The sequence below is a fragment of the Trachypithecus francoisi genome, unplaced genomic scaffold (genome assembly GCF_009764315.1).
Source record: "Trachypithecus francoisi isolate TF-2019V2 unplaced genomic scaffold, Tfra_2.0 Lachesis_group20, whole genome shotgun sequence".
Lineage (NCBI taxonomy): Eukaryota > Metazoa > Chordata > Mammalia > Primates > Cercopithecidae > Trachypithecus > Trachypithecus francoisi.
This window is the reverse complement of record NW_022681466.1, coordinates 23,753,789-23,771,583: the sequence shown is the minus strand read 5'-3', so window position 1 is coordinate 23,771,583 and position 17,795 is coordinate 23,753,789. Positions and strand designations below refer to the sequence as shown.

At 45.0% G+C, this 17,795-nt stretch overlaps 1 protein-coding gene across 1 annotated transcript in view; it reads right to left on the bottom strand.

Moving 5' to 3' along the window:
* B4GALNT2 (beta-1,4-N-acetyl-galactosaminyltransferase 2) overlaps positions 1-17,795 on the bottom strand; it is a 34,585-nt gene that overhangs the window by 12,162 nt on the left and 4,628 nt on the right. Inside the window, exons 2-5 of the mRNA XM_033181907.1 lie at positions 13,671-13,871; positions 12,961-13,098; positions 4,506-4,612; positions 1,823-1,860 (exon numbers count right to left, since the gene is read on the bottom strand). Coding sequence (XP_033037798.1) covers positions 1,823-1,860; positions 4,506-4,612; positions 12,961-13,098; positions 13,671-13,871 — 484 coding nt within the window. The remainder of the gene's footprint in view (positions 1-1,822; positions 1,861-4,505; positions 4,613-12,960; positions 13,099-13,670; positions 13,872-17,795) is intronic.

Below are 17,795 nucleotides of genomic sequence, written 5' to 3'. Positions count from 1 at the left end.
ACACAGACAGCCCGTCCGGCGGCAAGTCTTCTCAGCTCTGCCTCCAAAATGCAACTAGAACTGGCTTACTCCTCTCCACCTCATTGCTACCCCCATAGCCACTCTCTTCTCTTGTCTTCTGTGAGTCATCACAGTTATCTATTAAAAGAAATTGGACAGTGTCACTCCCAACACTGTTGACACTAGTCAGTCGACAGACACTTTCTAAAAACCGAGTTACAGGCCGGGTGCGGGGGCTCACACCTGTAATCCCAGCACTTCGGGAGGCTGAGGCGGATGGATCACCTGAGATCAGGAGTTCAAGACCTGCCTGGCCAACATGGTGAAACCCCGTCTCTACTAAAAATACAAAAATAAGCCAGGCATGCTGGCAGGCGCCTCTAATCCCAGCTACTTGGGAGGCTGAGGCAGGAGAATCGCTTAAACCTGTGAGGCAGAGGTTGCAGTGAGCCGAGATTGTGCCGTTGCCTCCAACCTGGGAGACAAGAGTGAGACTTCGTCTCAAAAACAAACAAACAAACAAATAAATAAATAAATACCAAGTTATAGGCACTGGGAAAACAGCAGTAAATGCCTTCATGAAGCTTATATTCCAGTGTGGAAGAGAGATAGTAAGCATGGAACTACGCGCAGCAGGGAATTCAGGTCCAGAGCAGGACTACGAAGAAGACAATATAGCCAGGCATGATGGCTCACGCCTGTAATCCCAGTGCTTTGGGAGACGGAGGTGGGAGGATCATTTGAGCGTAGGAGTTCAAAACCAGCCTGGGCAACATGGCGAGACCACATCTCTACTAAAAATAAAAAATAAGTAACCAGGGGCCAGGCACGGTGGCTCATGCCTGTAATCCCAGCACTTTGGGAGGTCAAGATGGATCACTTGAGGTCAGGAGTTCGAGACCAGCCTGGCCAACATGGTGAAACCCTGTCTCTACTAAAAATACAAAAAATTAGCTGGGTGTGGTGGTGCACACCTGTAGTCCCAGCTACTTGGGAGGCTGAGGCAGGAGAATCAATTGAACTCAGGAGGTGGAGGTTGCAGTGAGCAGAGATCACACCACTGTACTCTAGGCTGGGTGACAGAGGGAGACTCTGTCTTATTAACCAGCTTTGTTGGTGCATGCCTGTAGTCCCAGCTACTCACAGGCTGATGTGGGAGGATTGCCTGAGCCCAGGAGGTCAAGTCTGCAGTGAGTCATGATTGTGCCACTGCACTCCAGCCTGGGTGACAGAGTGCGACCCTGTCTCAAAAAAAGAAGACAACATAGAGAAACAAGAACCCAACGGTGACGGGTGGCAGAGGCCTTGCCTATCTGCTCCCTCATCACCCACTCCAACCTCTGACTAACATGTAAAGGTGGGAAAACCAAAACCACACTTCCCAGACTCCTCTTGGTTAGGGTTCTGGACGCGATTTGCATCCACTGACCAGATATAGCACCATAAGACCTTAATGTGGAGCTGCGTAAAGTGGGGAAAGGAAGGCAGGGCACAACCACCGTCTGTCCTGCCAGCCTTAACCCTGACAGAGGCCACGCAGTGCCGGAGCCCATGGCTGTCGTGGCCACTTCCTCTCACACCAGAAGCAGGAGCAGCCAATGGATCCCATTCTTCAGTGTGGTCTGAGAAATCCTCCCTGGAACTCCAGCCACTCCCAAGGCTAGAAGTCACGTTTTCTACACACCCTTCCTTCCCCTCCCTCCTTGGGCTCATGTCTGACCTTAAATCTGGACAGGGGCTCCATCAAAGGCTGAGAGCAGCCACAGTTGAGGGAATGAGGACAGGACACCAAGTGCAAAGAGGGGCTGGGAGGAGGACTCACCTCATAGATGGGAGCGTCGGGTCCTTCAAACTGGAGACCTGGAGGACACAGGGAAAAGGAAAGAAAACGGCTCGTGAGAGACACCGCAGCTCCCCGCTGCTCTTGCCAACCTCGTGGACTCCTGCACATCCTTGAGGGCTCCTTCAAGTGTCACTTCCCACCCAGAGTGTTTGCTGACATGTGCTCCTCTCCCAGGCCTCTGTTAGGTGTTGTTTCATGGTCTTTCTCAAACCCCAACAGTTCTAAAACCTCTGGTGCCCATCCTCAGCTTTGGAGGCTGTGAATTAATTCCATTCCTTCTGGGAATCCGTGTTACTGAAAGGGAGGAACTGGTGGATGAATAATGAATCATCTTGTATAAGGCACCTGGAGGAGCCAAACCCATAGAGACAGAAAGCAGAATGGCGGTTGCCAGGGGTGGGGGACAGGGACAGTGGGGAATTCAGTTAGAGAAGAGAGTTTCAGTTGGGGATGATGGAAAAGTTCTGGTGGTGACTGATGGTTGCACAACAACATGAATATACTTCGTGTCACTGAAGTATACACTTTAAAATGGTTAAAATTGCTAATTTTATGTTTATATATTATGTATTGTAAATAATGTTAATATATTATATGTGTTTATATATAGTACTAATGTAATATATGTTTCTATATAAAATATATATACTTCTATATAACATATACATTTTTATATATGCTATATATGTTTCTATATAAAATAGATATACTTCTATATAACATATATACATATATATATATATTTTTTAAGACAGAGTCTCACTCTGTCACCCAGGCTGAAGTGCAGTGGTGTGATCTTAACTCACTGTAATCTCTGCCTCCCGAGTTCAAGTGATTCTCCTGCCTCAGCCTCCCAAGTAGCTGGGACTACAGGTGTGAGCCACCACACTCGACTAATTTTTGTATTTTTAGTAGAGATGGGGTTTCACCGTGTTGGCCAGGCTGGTCTCAAACTCCTGACCTCAAGTGATCCACCAGCCTCAGCCTCCCAAAGTGCTGGGATTACAGGCATGAGCCACTGTGCCCAGCTCGTTATATATATTTTACCACAGTAAGAAATGAATCATCCAAAATGAAAAACAATTTTTAAGATGGCTATTCAAGAACACTAGTGCTTGACTCCAAATGCATTTACTTTAGAATCTATCTCTGTTCTCACAGTAGGACTAATTCAAATTTGAATTCAAATACATCCTCTCTATGTGGCCTTGATAACTTACTAAACTCTCACCTCTGCTTCCCTGTCCCCTTTGTCCCCTGTCTGGGACCCTGCCCTTCCTTCTGTGTGGGGCGTGCCATCTGTTGATGTCCCGCATCGGCCTCTGTCTCGGGCACTCATTCTCATCTCACCTGTTTGAGGTGTGGTTTGTGAATTTCAGATATCTGTCATGCTCCTCAGTGCTGGACCTGGAGAGAGCTAGGCTGGGTCCATGAAGTATGTCAGATCCCCAGGTGTCACCACACCCAGACCTTACTTGGAGGTCTTTTCTGGAGCTTGCGGGTTTCGGGGAGCTATTTGCCTCAAGATGCCAAGAGCCCACAAGCAGAAGAAGACTTCACTGGACAGACCCACAGAATCCAACATCTCTGCACTGGGAGGGGACATCTGTGCCTGCAGGCTCATTCTTCTGGTCCCTCTGATAATATTCCACTTTACTCTGATGAGGGATGTGATGCTGAACTAGAGGGGTGTGTAAAAATCCATCATGGAGGGCAGTTTTAACCAACAGACATATTCTTTTCACAATGCACTCCTGGCCAGGCTCGGTGGCTCATGCCTGTAATCCCAGCACTTTGGGAGGCCGAGGTGAGCAGATCACCTGAGGTCAGGAATTCGAGACCAGCCTGGTCAACATGGTGAAAACCCATCTCTACTAAAAATACAAAAAATTAGCCAGGCATGGTGGCGGACGCCTGTGATCTCAGCTACTTGGGAGGCTGAGGCAGGAGGATCATTTGAACCCGGGTGGTGGAGGTTGCAGTGACCCGAGATCATGCTACTGCACTGTAGCCTGAGAGATGGAGCAAGACTCCATCAAAAAAAAAAAAAAAAAAAAAAATCACATCAAGCTTCTTGCCTTGTGCTGAGTACACAGCAGGTACCAATGAATGCCTGCTCCATACTTTTGTTTTTATTTATTTATTTATTTATTTTTGAGACAGTGTCTCACTTTGTCACCCAGGCTGAAGTGCAGCAGCACAATCTCTGCTCACTGCAGCCTCAACCTCCCAAGTTCAAGCAAGCCTTCTGCTTCAACCCCACAAGTAGCTGGGACTACAGGTACCCACCGCCACACCCAGCTAATTTTTCTATTTTTTATAGTGATGGGGTTTTGCCATATTGCCCAGGCTGGTCTCGAACTCCTGAGCTCAAGCAGCCCACCCACCTCAGCCTCCCAAAATGCTAGGATTATAGGCAGGCACGAGCCACAGCACCTGGCCCCTTTTTTGTTGTTGTTTTAAGAGACAGCGGGATCTTGCTCTGTCACCCAGGCTGGAGTGTACTGGCAAGATGATAGCTCACTGCAGCCTTGAACTCCTGCCTTGGCCTCCCAAAGTGCTGGGATTACAGGCATGAGCCACTGCACCCCACCTCTCCCTCCTTTTGCCTAAGAAGAGTGAGAATGTTGTCTAGGGCCTCTCGGGATGTGGATGTACTTACCCGGGATGGGAACTGTGTGCAGGGGCATCACCTCCACTCCGTGGACCGGGTACCCGAAGGGGAGGTTGGGCTGGGCCAGCAGGGGCAGTGGGCGGGGCAGCCCTTCTCTGCAGGAAGGAGAACAGAAACGTCAGCAACTGCCCTGATGCTGGTCCCTGGTTTGTTCTCAAAGTGGTGCCTGTGCACAGAGCCTTGCCCTGACAATGTGGAGAAATCAAAATTGGGTTATCCCTGTCTCCCTCCATTCTCACCCCACCGTCCTTATTTCCTCCCCTCTTCTGGCCTCCACAAAGGTACTGAGGTAGTTTGTAACAAAGCATTTTTTTTTTTTTTTTTTTTGAGATGGAGTCTCACTCTGTCACCGAGGCTGAAGTGCAATGGCACTATCTCGGCTCATGCAACCTCCGCCTCCCATGTTCAAGCGGTTCTCCTGCCTCAGCCTCCTGAGTAGCTGGGATTATAGGAACGCACCACCACACCTGGCTAATTTTTTTTGTATTTTTAGTAGAGACAGGGTTTCACCATGTTGGCCAGGCTGGTCTTGAACTCCTGACCTCAAGTGATCCACCTGCCTTGGCCTCCCAAAGTGCTGGGATTATAGGCGTGAGCCACTGCGCCCGGCCTCATTTTTGTTTTTGAGACAGGGTTTCACTCTGTTGCCTGGGCTGGAGTACAGTGGCACAATCACGGCTTGCAGCAGTCGACCTCCCTGGCTCAGACAGTCCTCCCATCTCAGCCTTTTCATAGCCAGGACTACAGGTACATGCCACCAAGCCCGGCTAATTTTTAAAAATTTTTTGTAGAGATAGGGTCTCACTATGTTGCCCAGGCTGGTCTCCAACCCCTGGGCTCAAGCGATCCTCCTGCCTCAGCCTTCAGGGAAGCCAGGACTACAGGAAAAAGCCACCATGCCTGGCTAACAAAGCACATTTTTTTAAAAAAAAAACCATGACCAGCATAAAAGAAGAAATAAAATTATCAGATGATAGAGACCCACCCAGCTGCAGCAGCTAAACACCAAAATCACCTCTGAACTTTGTGGGAACCAGGATAAAAAGCGATTGACAACGATTACATGGTCCTTACTGTCCAAAGGAAGAAGTAGACCAATTCCTGAAGGGAAGTGGAACTTCTCCCACCACTGAAATAAAAAATAAACTAAATCACAAGAAAGTGTATATGGGAGTAATTGTTGTCACAATATTTTTAGAGCAAACAGAGTAATTATTTTTAAGGATTACAAATGTGAGCCACCACGCCTGGTGGATAACGATCTTTAATCAAAAGCAAGCACATAGCACAATCCAGCAAGATTAGTTTTTTGAGGGACTAAGGTATAATGGTGGAAATGTTAGCCTTTGGGACCCAGTTTAACCAGGAGATCATTTAATTACCTTGAAAAAAAAGATTAGACCATCATAGTGAATACTTACAGGAATATGAAAAAGACAAAATTTTTAAACGGTAAAGAACATAAACAGGCAATTAACAGAAGAGGAAATACAAATGGCAATGAACATATGAAACATGCTCAGCTTCAATCAGGGAAATGTGAATTTAAAAAAAGAATATGGAATACCTTTTTCATTAAAGTTTGAAAATTTGATGATAGCAAGTGTTAGGTGTACGTAAGGTGTGACACCCACTCTTCATGAAAGTATGAGTTCACACAAGCCCTCTTGAGGGAAATTTGGCAATATCTGTCAAAAATAAAAAAGGCATAACCTGGGATCTAGCAAGTAAGATGCTAGGTGAAAGGAGAAATGCTTGCATGTGTGAACAATAGGACAAGCATAAAAATGTTCATTTCAGCATTGTTTGAAACGAACATCCTTATACATGTATTTTTCTTTTCTCTGAGACAAAGTCTCACTCTGTCACCCAGGCTGGAGTGCAGTGGCGCGATCTCGGCACACTGCAAACTCCACCTCCCGGGTTCAAGCAACTTTCCTGCCTCATTCTCCTGAGTAGCTCAGATTACAGGCACATGCCACCATGCCTGGCTAATTTTTGTATTTATTGTAGAGATGGGGTTTCACCATGTTGGCCAGGCTGGTCTCGAACTCCTGGCCTCAAGTGATCCGCCCACCTTGGCCTCCCAAAGTATTGGGATTACAGGCGTGAGCCACAGCGCCTGGCCCTTATACATGTCTTAATGAAAAATGAAATAATGTAAATATAATATAATTTTATTGTAAATAATGTAAATGTAAAAAAGAAGGTTTTTCAACAATCTACCTTTCAATAGGGAAATGGCTTAGTAAAATGCAGCATATTCATATTCATAGCTATACTGCAATTAAGAGGGATGAACTAGATATATACATAGCTCTTAAAAACATTTCTTTTCTTTTTTTTTTTTTTTGAGACGGAGTCTCGCTCTGTCGCCCAGGCTGGAGTGCAGTGGTCGGATCTCGGCTCACTGCAAGCTCTGCCTCTCGGGTTCTCGCCATTCTCCTGCCTCAGCCTCCTGAGTAGCTGGGACTACAGGTGCCCGCCACCTCGCCCAGCTAGTTTTTTGTATTTTTTAGTAGAGACGGGGTTTCACCGTGTTAGCCAGGATGGTCTCGATCTCCTGACCTCGTGATCCACCCGTCTCGGCCTCCCAGAGTGCTGGGATTACAGGCTTGAGACACCGCACCCGGCCAAAAACATTTCATACTCCTTTACAGTTCTGGCCCCGGACCCTGCAGCCGCCGAGATGTTGATGCCTAAGAAGAACAGGAATGCCATTTATGAACTCCTTTTTGGTTTTTTGGGTTTTTTTTTTTTGAGACAGGGTCTCGCTTTGTCGCCAGGCTGGAATGCAGTGGCGCCATTTCAGCTCATTGCAACCTCCACCGCCTGGGTTCAAGCAATTCTCCTGCCTCAGCCTCCTGAGTAGCTGGGACTATAGGTAAGTGCCACCACGCCCAGCTAATTTTTGTATTTTTAGTAGACTCCGGGTTTCACCATGTTGGCCAGGATGGTCTTGATCTCTTGACCTCGTGATCTGCCGGCCTCGGCCTCCCAAAGTGCTGGGATTACAGGCATGAGACACCATGCCCGGCTCTATGAACTCCTTTTTTTTTTTTTTTTTTTTTTTGAGGCGGAGTCTCGCTCTGTCGCCCGGACTGGAGTGCAGTGGCCGGATCTCAGCTCACTGCAAGCTCCGCCTCCGGGTTTACGCCATTCTCCTGCCTCAGCCTCCCGAGTAGCTGGGACTACAGGCGCCCGCCGCCTCGCCCGGCTAGTTTTTGTATTTTCAGTAGAGACGGGGTTTCACCGTGTTCGCCAGGATGGTCTCGATCTCCTGACCTCGTGATCCGCCCGTCTCGGCCTCCCAAAGTGCTGGGATTACAGGCTTGAGCCACCGCGCCCGGCCCTTTTTTTTATTTTTTATTTTTATTTTTATTTTTTTTTATGAACTCCTTTTAAAGGAGGGAGTCACAGTGGCCAAGCTTCATGTCATGAAGGTCATGCAGTCTCTCAAGTCCTGAGGCTTTGTGCAGGAACAATTTTCCTGGAGACATTTCTACAGGTACCTTACCAACGAGGGTATCCAGTATCTCCACGATGACCTCCATCTGCCCCCCAAGATTGTGCCTGCCACCCTACACCACAGCTGGCCAAAGACTGGCAGGTCTCTGCCTAAAGGTCTGGAGGGTGAGCCACCTGCGAGACCCACAAGTGGGGAAGCCAACAGCCTGCTGCCAACAAGAGAGCTGAGGTTGAGGCTGCGTCAACAACCAAATTCCAGTAAGAGGCAGATTTGGTCTTGGATGTGGTCAGCCACCTCAGTAAAATTGGAGAGGATTTTTGTTTTGTTTTTAGCTTTTTTTGAAACAGGGTCTCACTCTGTCACCCAGGCTGGAGTGCAGTGGCACGATCTTGGCTCACTGCCACCTCCACCTCCCAGGTTCAAGCGATTCTCCTGCCTCAACCTCCTGAGTAGCTGGGATTATAGGCGCCCACCATCACGCTCGGCTAATTTTTGTATTTTTAGTAGAGACAGGGTTTCACCATGTTGGCCAGGCTGGGTTTCTGACCTCCAGTGATCCGCCTGCCTCAGCCTCCCAAAGTGCTAGAATCACAGGCATGAGCCACCGCACCCAGCCAGAGGATTATTTTGCATTAAATAAACTTATAATCTGAAATATATAATATATGTATATAACTGAGTGAAAAAAACAAATTTCAGAGTGATTTGTTTTTATGGTACCAAGTACACTAAAACACACAAAAAACCAACAGTATATGTTTATATGGATATATACACACACACACACACACACACATATATATACACACACCAAATTCATAATGGCAGACTCCTTAGCTGGGTTTACAAGGGAACCTATCATTTAAGAGAGGGATGAGAATGGCAGTGGTAGTGGTCAGGGGAGTGGGTTAAAATGGACTTTTTCTGGCCAGACACTGTGGCTCAGGCCTGTATTCCCAGCACTTTGGGAGGCTGAGGTGGGTGGATTGCTTGAGCTCAGGAGTTTAAGACAAGCCTGGGCAACATGGCAAAACCCCATATCTACAAAAAATACAAAAATTAGTCAGGCATGGTAGCATGCACCTGTAGTCCCAGCTATTTGGGAGGCTGAGGTGGGAGGATTGCTTGAACCCAGAAGGTGGAGGTTGCAGTGAGCCGAGATTGCACTGCTGCACTCCAGCCTGGGCAGCAGAGCCAGACCTTGTGAAGGAAGGAAGGAAGGAAGGAAGGAAGGAAGGAAGGAAGGAAGGAAGGAGAGAGAGAGAGAAAAAAAGAAGGAAGGAAGGAAGGAAGGAGAGAGAAAGAAAGAAAGAAAGAGAAAGAAAGAGAGAGAGAGAGAGAGAAAGAGAGAAAGAAAGAAAGAGAGAGAGAAAGAAAGAAAGAAAGAAAAAAGGAAAGAAAGAAAAGAAAAGAAGGAAGGAAGGAGAAAGAAAGAGAGAGAGAGAGAGAGAAAGAGGGAGGGAGGGAGGAAGGGAAAGAGAACAAGAAAAGAAGAAAAAAATGAAGTTCTTAGAGAAGCATTACACATGCTGCTTTTTATTGGAAGTATAATATAGCACTAACACACAGGATCAGATTGACCAATCAGCCTCAACTGAGTCAGAGATCTCATCCAGTATCAAGCACTACTCATAATTTCAAGGATACAGACAAGAGGCACAGACATCCTCTTAATTAGTCATCCTATATGGACCCCTGCATCATTCCTTCCACATCAGTCATGCATTCTCTGGAGGATAAGATGTGGTCTCCAAATGCAATTTTGCCAGATTACCTCACCCAACATGTAAAGAAGCATGTAAATTGTGAAACATCTCCTGTATATACTCCAGAGATTTATATCGCTTATGTGACATTGACCAGGGAGCAAATGATTTTGGGTTATTTATCATATGTAATTTCATTAGCTGAAGACATCCTGCAAGAGCAGTGCCAACCTTCAGAGAATCCCTAATCTAAAGAAAGAGAGAGAGTCCAGGCTTGGAAGTACTAGTCTAAGCGAGGAGACATAGCCCTTGTAAGCATGAACCTTCCAGTCTGATGGAGGACTGTTTAGCTCTCATAGAGCCCTTGGACTGATTGGAAAACTACAGTCTTACCTTAAGGAGCCCTCAATCAGATAGGAATGTTTAGACACATGGCTTAGCTAGAATTTGGGAATCCCTACAGAGCAGTCAGCAGTGGAAATTAAGAAAAGACAGTGTTGGGCCAGGCATGGTGGCTCACACCTGTAATCCCAGCACTTTGGGAGGCCAAGATAGGGGGATCACTTGAGGCTAGGAGTTCAAAACCAGCCTGGGCAACATGGGGAAACTCCATATCTATAAAAAATACAAAAATTAGCTGGGCGTGGTGGTGTGCACCTGTAATCCCAACTACTCGGGTAGCTGAGGTAGGAGAATTGCTTGAGTCTGGGAGGTGGAGGTTGCAGTGAGCTGAGATCATGCCATTGCACTCCAGCCTGAGCAACAAGAACAAAGCTCCATCTTAAAAAAAGAAAAAAAGGAAAGAAGAAGTGAGGCAACGGGTTGATGCTCATGGAATTCACTTGTCTTACCATGTTCCCCATCATCCTGAAGCAGCTGGATTGACAGAACGGTGGAATGGCCTTTTGAAGTCACAATTATAGTGCCAATTAAGTGACAATACTTTGCAGGGCTGAGGCAAAGTTCTCCAGAAGGCCATGTATGCTCTGAATCAGCGTCCAATATATGGTACTGCTTCTCCCATGGCCAGGATTCACGGGTCCAGGAAGTGGCACTACTCACTATCACCCCTAGTGATCCACTAGCAAAATTTTTGCTTCCAGTTCCTGCGACATTATGTTCTGCTGGCTTAGAGGTCTTAGTTCCAGAAGGAGGACTGCTGCCACCAGGATACACAGTGATTCCATTAAAGTGGAAGTTAAGATTGCCACCTGGACACTTTGGGCTCCTCCTACCTTTAAGTCAACAGGCTAAGAAGGAAGTTACTGTGTTAGCTGGGGTGACTGACCCAGGCTATCAAGATGAAATCAGCCTACTGCTCCACAGTGGATGTAAGGAAGAGTGCACAGGGAATACAGGAGATCCATTAGGGTGTCTCTTAGTATTACCATGCCCTGTGATTAAGGTCAATGGGAAACTACAATAGCCCAATCCAGGCAGGACTACAAATGACCCAGACCCTTCAGGAATGAAGGTTTGGGTCACTCCACCAGGAAAAAAAAAAAAAAACCATTACCTGCTGAGGTGCTTGCTGAAGGCAAAGGGAATACAGAATGGATAGTAAAAGAAGATAATCATCAATACCAGCTATGACCATGTGACCAGCTGCAGAAATGAGGACTGTAATTGTCATGAGTATTTCCTCCTTCTTTTGTTAAAAACATGTTTATGCATATACACACTTGTACTAAGAAAATATCTTCATTTTATTTCCTTTTCCTTTGTCATGTGACATAAGATTTATTGACTTCATATCAGCATCTAAGTATTGTTAACTTTATGTAATAGTATTTGGGTTGGGAATTGGTGCATTTCTGGTTGTATGAAAGATAGTTGTATTACATTAGGCATAATTATGACCTTATGATTGTCTTTATTTGAAAATTATGTATGATCTCAGGAGATATGTATGGGTTCAGGTTGACAAGGGGTGGACTTGCGATGGTTAACACTAAATGTCAACTCGATTGGATTGAAGGATGCAATATTGATTCAGGGTGTGTCTGTGAGGGTGTTGCCAAAGGAGACTGATATTTGAGTCAGTGGGCTGGGGAAGGCACACCCACCCTTAATTGGGTGGGCATCATCTAATCAGCTTCCATCAAATATAAAGCAGACAGAAAAACGTGAAGTGACGAGACAAGCCTAGCCTCCCAGCCTGTATCTTTCTCCTGTGCTGGATGCTTCCTGCCCTTGAACATTGGACTCCAAGTTCTTTAGTTTTGGAACTTGGACTGGCTCTCTTGGCTCCTCAGCTTGCAGACAGCCTGTTGTGGGACCTTGTGATCATGTAAGTTAACATTTAATAATCTCTCTCTCTCTCTCTCTCTCTCTCTCTCTCTCTCTCTCTCTCTCCCCTATTGATTCTGGCCCTCTAAGAGAACCCTAATACATGGGGTTTCACCATGTTGGCCAGGCTGGTCTCGAACTCCTGACCTCAGTTGATCTGCCTGGCTCGGCCTCCCAAAGTGCTGGAATTACAGGCATGAGCCACCGCACCCAGCCAAGTTCTGCCCTTTTCAACCAACAATCCTGGTTGATACACCTGAGTGTTGACACTCCTTGTAATCTAAAACAAAATTATACACTCCTTGCATATAGCACAGGGATAGTATGCTCTCAACATATAAGTGAATAAAATAGGACAACTTGGTGATGACTACAAAATCACCTGCTATGATGGCCTGGGTCCATGGAGGCTGTACCACCAGATACTTCAAACTATCTCCATTCCTTTTGTTTTTTGTTTTTGTTTTTGCTTTTGTTGGAGACAGAGTTTCAATATGTTGCCCAAGCTGGAGTGCAGTGGTGTGATCAAGGCTCATTGCAGCTTCCTGGGCTCAAGTGATCCTCTCACTTCAGCCTCCTGAGTAGCTGGGACTACAGGCATGTACCATCATGCCTGGCTAATTTTACATTTTTTTTTGTAGAGGTGGGGTCTCACTATATTGCCCAAACTCCTGGGCTCAAGCTATCCTCCCATCTTGGCCTCCCAAAGTGCTAGAATTACAGACATGTGTCACCAACCCCAGCTTTTTGTTGTTGTTGTTGTTATGAAATGTTTTATACATACAAAGTTTTGTAAATCTTCATTTAAGGATGATTTCCTCAATTCCTTCTTTTTGTTTCATTCCTAATAGTTCCTCCCAGGGACCCTTGCAAGAGAGAGAATTCCTTCCTGCTTTTTCTCTTAAGACTCACACCCTCAGGACATAGGGAGAGCTTTTGTTCCATCTCAGAACCCAAGAGCCTTCACGGCCTGCATTACCTCCTCTGAAAGTGTTCAAATTCAGCCTGTCTCCTCACTTTCACTGCTGGGAGGTCGCTCTGGCCATAGGCATCCTGAAAGTTGTAACTTCCCTGCTCTTTGTTGGCTTCACATTTGCACTGATTTTTCGGGAACAGCCTGAAACAAGCAAGAGGATTGTAAATACGGATTGGGTGGGGAGGCTGGTGGGTGAGAGGAAACCGGAGTCCTAATCCAATGTGTAGTTTACTCTGAAAATCTTCTTTCCTACACCCAACTGTTCTGAGATGATGAGACCCTGGAATCCCCTGCACTGGTCCCTCACAGAGACAAAGGGACAAAGGGAGGGAAGTAGGGACAGAGAAAGGCTGAAGACTTTTCCTCTTGAATTATCCCCTGCACCTAACTTCTTTAAATCTGAGAGCCACATGACTGTCCGTTGTATCTCACCCCACCATGAAAGGAGGGCAGAGGGACAGAGAAGCAGCATCTTTTCTGCGGTTTTGATCAAAAACTACATGCTCTCCAAAGTTTTCAGGGATTTTACTGGGTGCTCTAGAGGACATAGACTGGATCCTACAGACCAAGCCCTATCCTGGCTTGCAGTAACTTGTGCATTCAGCACAGGTTTAGAAAAGCAAGAGAACCATCTGTACAATGGGGCCAGTACTCCAGAGGAGGAGCAAGGAAGATGTGTGCACTAAGGTGAAAGAAAGAACACTCAGTCTCACCAGATTCCATCGTAGGAAAAGAGGTTCCTGAGATGTTCCTCAGGCAGAAGCTTTGGCTTCTGGCCATCCAGGGCAGGACTTGGGAGCTCCGGCTTGAGGCTGCTGAACGCTGCTGGAAGGAACATGCTTCCGAACGTAAAACCAGCAACGCCAAGTCCCAAGATGATGACTAATATCTTGAGGAGCCACAGAAATCTCGAGCTGTTGGACACAAAAGAACAGATTAGGTTAAAATGTTTTTTATTAATTATGTAATGTATATGAGACTGATAACTTCAGGAAAAATGTAAGCTAAGTATATAGCTTATATTGATCACTAAAATCGATTTCTGATAAACAGAGGAGGAAAGAATCAAGTTGCAACAAAGGGACTTAGAAATTAATTACAAATAAAAGGATGGCAAAAAAAAAAATCCAGGAAAAAAATAAAAAAGGTTAGAGGCTGAGCGCGGTGCTCACACCTGTAATCCCAGCACTTTGGGAGGCCAAGGCAGGAAGATCATGAGGTCAAGAAATCGAGACCATCCTGGCCAACATGGTGAAACCTGGTCTCTACTAAAAGCACAAAAATTAGCTGGGCATGGTGGCGCATGCCTGTAGTGCCAGTTACTTGGGAGGCTGAGACAGGAGAATGGCTTGAACCCAAGAGGCAGAGGTTGCAGTGAGCCAAGATCGCGCCACTGCACTCCAGCCTGGCGACAGAGCGAGACTCCTTCTTAAAAAAAAAAAAAAAAAAAGGTCAATAATGTTAATGTCAGCATAGCTAAATTCAAGGCAATAAAAAAGAGTATTAAATAGGACAAAAAGACCACTTATAGTGATCAAATGCATGATACCAAAACAGATAGCCATGAACTTTATCCACTAATAATAGCATTAAAGTATACAAAGAAAAAACGGTAGGGTAGGAAAGACGGATTAGAAATACAAAGATAGTTAGAGATGCTGACATGTCTAACTTGATCAAGTCTCAAAAATATTTTAAAGCAGCAGAACAACAAAATGATATAATTTGTATTCTCTTAAAGAGCTCTTGAACATTTATAAAAATTGGCCACATATTAGGACACAAAGAAAACTGTAATAAAGTAGAAATAGTTCAGATCATACATTCTGACAGTGCAATTCAAATGTAACCTGGCCAGGCTTAGTGGCTCATGCCTGTAATCTGAGCACTTTGGGAGACCAAGGCAGGAGGATCACTTGAAACCAGGAGTTCAGGACTGGCCTGGGCAACAAAGCGAGACCCTGTCTGTACAAAAAATTGAAAAATAGCCAAGCACAGTGGCATGTGCCTATAGTTCTAGCTACTCAGGAGACTAAGGCAGGAGAATCCCTTGAGCCCACGAGTTCAAGGCTGTAGTGAGCTATGATCGCACTACTGCATTACTGCCTGGGCAACTGAGACCCCATCTCTAAAAAAATAATAGGCTGGGCATGGTGGCTCATGCTTGTAATCCCAGCACTTTGGGAGGCCAAGGCAGGCAGATCACTTGAGCTCAGGAGTTTGAGACCAGAAACATGGTGAATGTCTCTACTGAAAAAAAAAAAAAAATAGCCGGGCATGGTGGCCCAGGCCTGTGGTCCCAGCTACTTGGGAGGCTGAGGTGGGAAGATCACTTGAGCCCAGAGGGCGGAGGTTATAGTGAGTCAAAATTGCACCACTGCACTCCAGCCTGGGTGTCAGAGGGAGATTCTGTCTCAAAAAAAAAAAAAGCCCACTGCTATTATCTAACATCGTCATGGAAGTGCTAATCAATGCAGTAAGATTAGCTTATGGAATAAAAAGATAAATAATGAAAAGGGAAATAGAAAGTATTATTTACAGATGAAATAACTACATATTCAGAAAACTAAAATGTATTAGATGAGAAACTATTAGTAAGATTTTAGTAGGGTATCTGGTGACAAAATATAGTAAAAAATTAATAATAATAATTATCTAATGACCACTTAGTATGTTCTAGACCACCTGCCAAGAGCTTTGTGTGCATTATCTCATTTAACCCTCACAAGAGCATAACAAGAGAAGTTTTATTTTTTGTTTTTGTTTTGTTGTTGTTATTCGTTTTGTTTTGTTTGAGACAGAGTCCCGCTTTGTCACCCAGGCTGGAGTGCAGTGGCACAATCTCAGCTCACTGCAACCTCCACCTCCTGGGTTCAAGTGATTCTCCTGCCTCAGCCTCCTGAATAGCTGGGATTACAGGTGCCCACCACTACGCCCAGATATTTTTTGTATTTTTAGTGGAGACGGGGTTTCACCATGTTGGCCAGGCTGGTCTCAAACTCCTGACCTGAGGTGATCTGCCTGCCTCAGCCTCCCAAACTGATGGGATTACAGGCATGAGCCACCACGCCTGGCCAAGAGAAGTTTGATTACTCCACCCAATTAACAGATGAGATAGCGGAAGCTAAATGGGAAAAGTAACCTGCTCTCTTGGTTATGACGGATGAAGAATTCAAAATCAGACCACACTTTTAACCACTACCCTATACAGGTTTCTATAAGCCAACAACTCAGAAAACATAATGAAAGCAGAAATCTGCTTCAAATTAACAACACAACACAAAATGACCCAGGCAGGCAGATACTTAAGAAGAAACATGTGGGACTTATGTGGCAGACTCTTAGGTGGCCCATGCGATCTTGATCTCTTGGGCACTTAGCAAAAGATTCTTGGTTTTCAGCATTCAAGATGTGCCTATGGGTGGTACCAACCGACACTTCCTGAAATCATGCAGTCTTGAGTTATAAATCTTCTTTAAATCTATTGCCATGCTAGAATCTTGTTAATAGATAGGAAATTTAGAGAGATTAAGTGCCAAAATGGCCTGCCCAATACTTGTATATTTTTAGTGTTATACAGAACTAAAATCCCTGAAACTAGGAGCACTCTAGACCTTACATGGTTTATTCCTCCCATCATTTCAAACATTGAAAGTGGGGCCTATCCGATTATTTGCCTGCTCACTGTATGTTTATGTCTACTGCATTTGTACCAATATACATCAGATTTGTGCAACCGCTGATTTTTGTTGGATTGTAATCAGGTCTCACAGTGATCATTTAACGTCTTCCTATAAGTCTCATCTTGTGCTGTTATGGATTTTCATTTTGAAAATCTACACTGTATGGAAGCAAATGTCTTTAATGTCTCCAGACATTATATTTCATCAAATGCTTAAATTTTAGTGGGCCCTCCCTGTTAAGTTCTGAAAAAGAATGGGAGGGAACAATTAAATATTTTTGGTAAAATGTGGTTTTTGTCTTGTGCAGAATATGTAGAATATACCTTTTAATTTAGTAAATACGTTTGAAAAGGAAACAATGCTCTGTTACCACACTGCCTTGGTCTGTTTTGTGCTGCTATAACAGAATACCTGAGACTGGGTAATTTACAGGGAACAGAAGTTTATGTTCTGGAGGTTGGGAAGTCTAAGATCCAGGGAACACATCTGGGGACCTTCTTGCTGCATCATCCCATGGTGGAAGGTGGAAAAATGAGTGCATGTGAGAGACAGAGCAAGAGGGGGCTGAATTTGTCCTTTTATAAGGAATCCACTCCTACTATAACGAACCCACTCCCATGATAATGGCATTAATCCATTCATGAGCGCAGAGCCCTTCTGGCCTAATCACCTCTTATAAGGCTCCATTTCTTAACATTGTGTAATTGGGGATCAAGTTTCCAGCACATAAACTTTGAGGGACACATGCAAACCATATTATATAGCTAAAGCAATTTTTATTCATAAGATTTCTGAACAACTTGTAATTTTTGAAATACCTATTGGAAGTCATTTACAGCTATTTTGCTTAAGTGTGATTTTTCCTTTTCTTGTCAATCTCTCTTTGGCAAAAAAAAGAAAAAAGAAAAAAGTGGGTTTCTGGTAATGAATTGAGCAGACATCTGATATATTGCATGCCTTTTAAGCTGTGTAACTTAATATTTGTATACTTAGGCCGGGCGCGGTGGCTCACGCCTGTAATCCCAGCTCTCAGGGAGGCAGAGGCAGGAGGATAGCTTGAGCCCAGGAGTTCGAGATCTGCCTGGGTAATACAGCGAGACCCCGTTCTCCACAAAAAGGAGAAAAAAAAAAAAAAAAAGACAATATTTGTATACT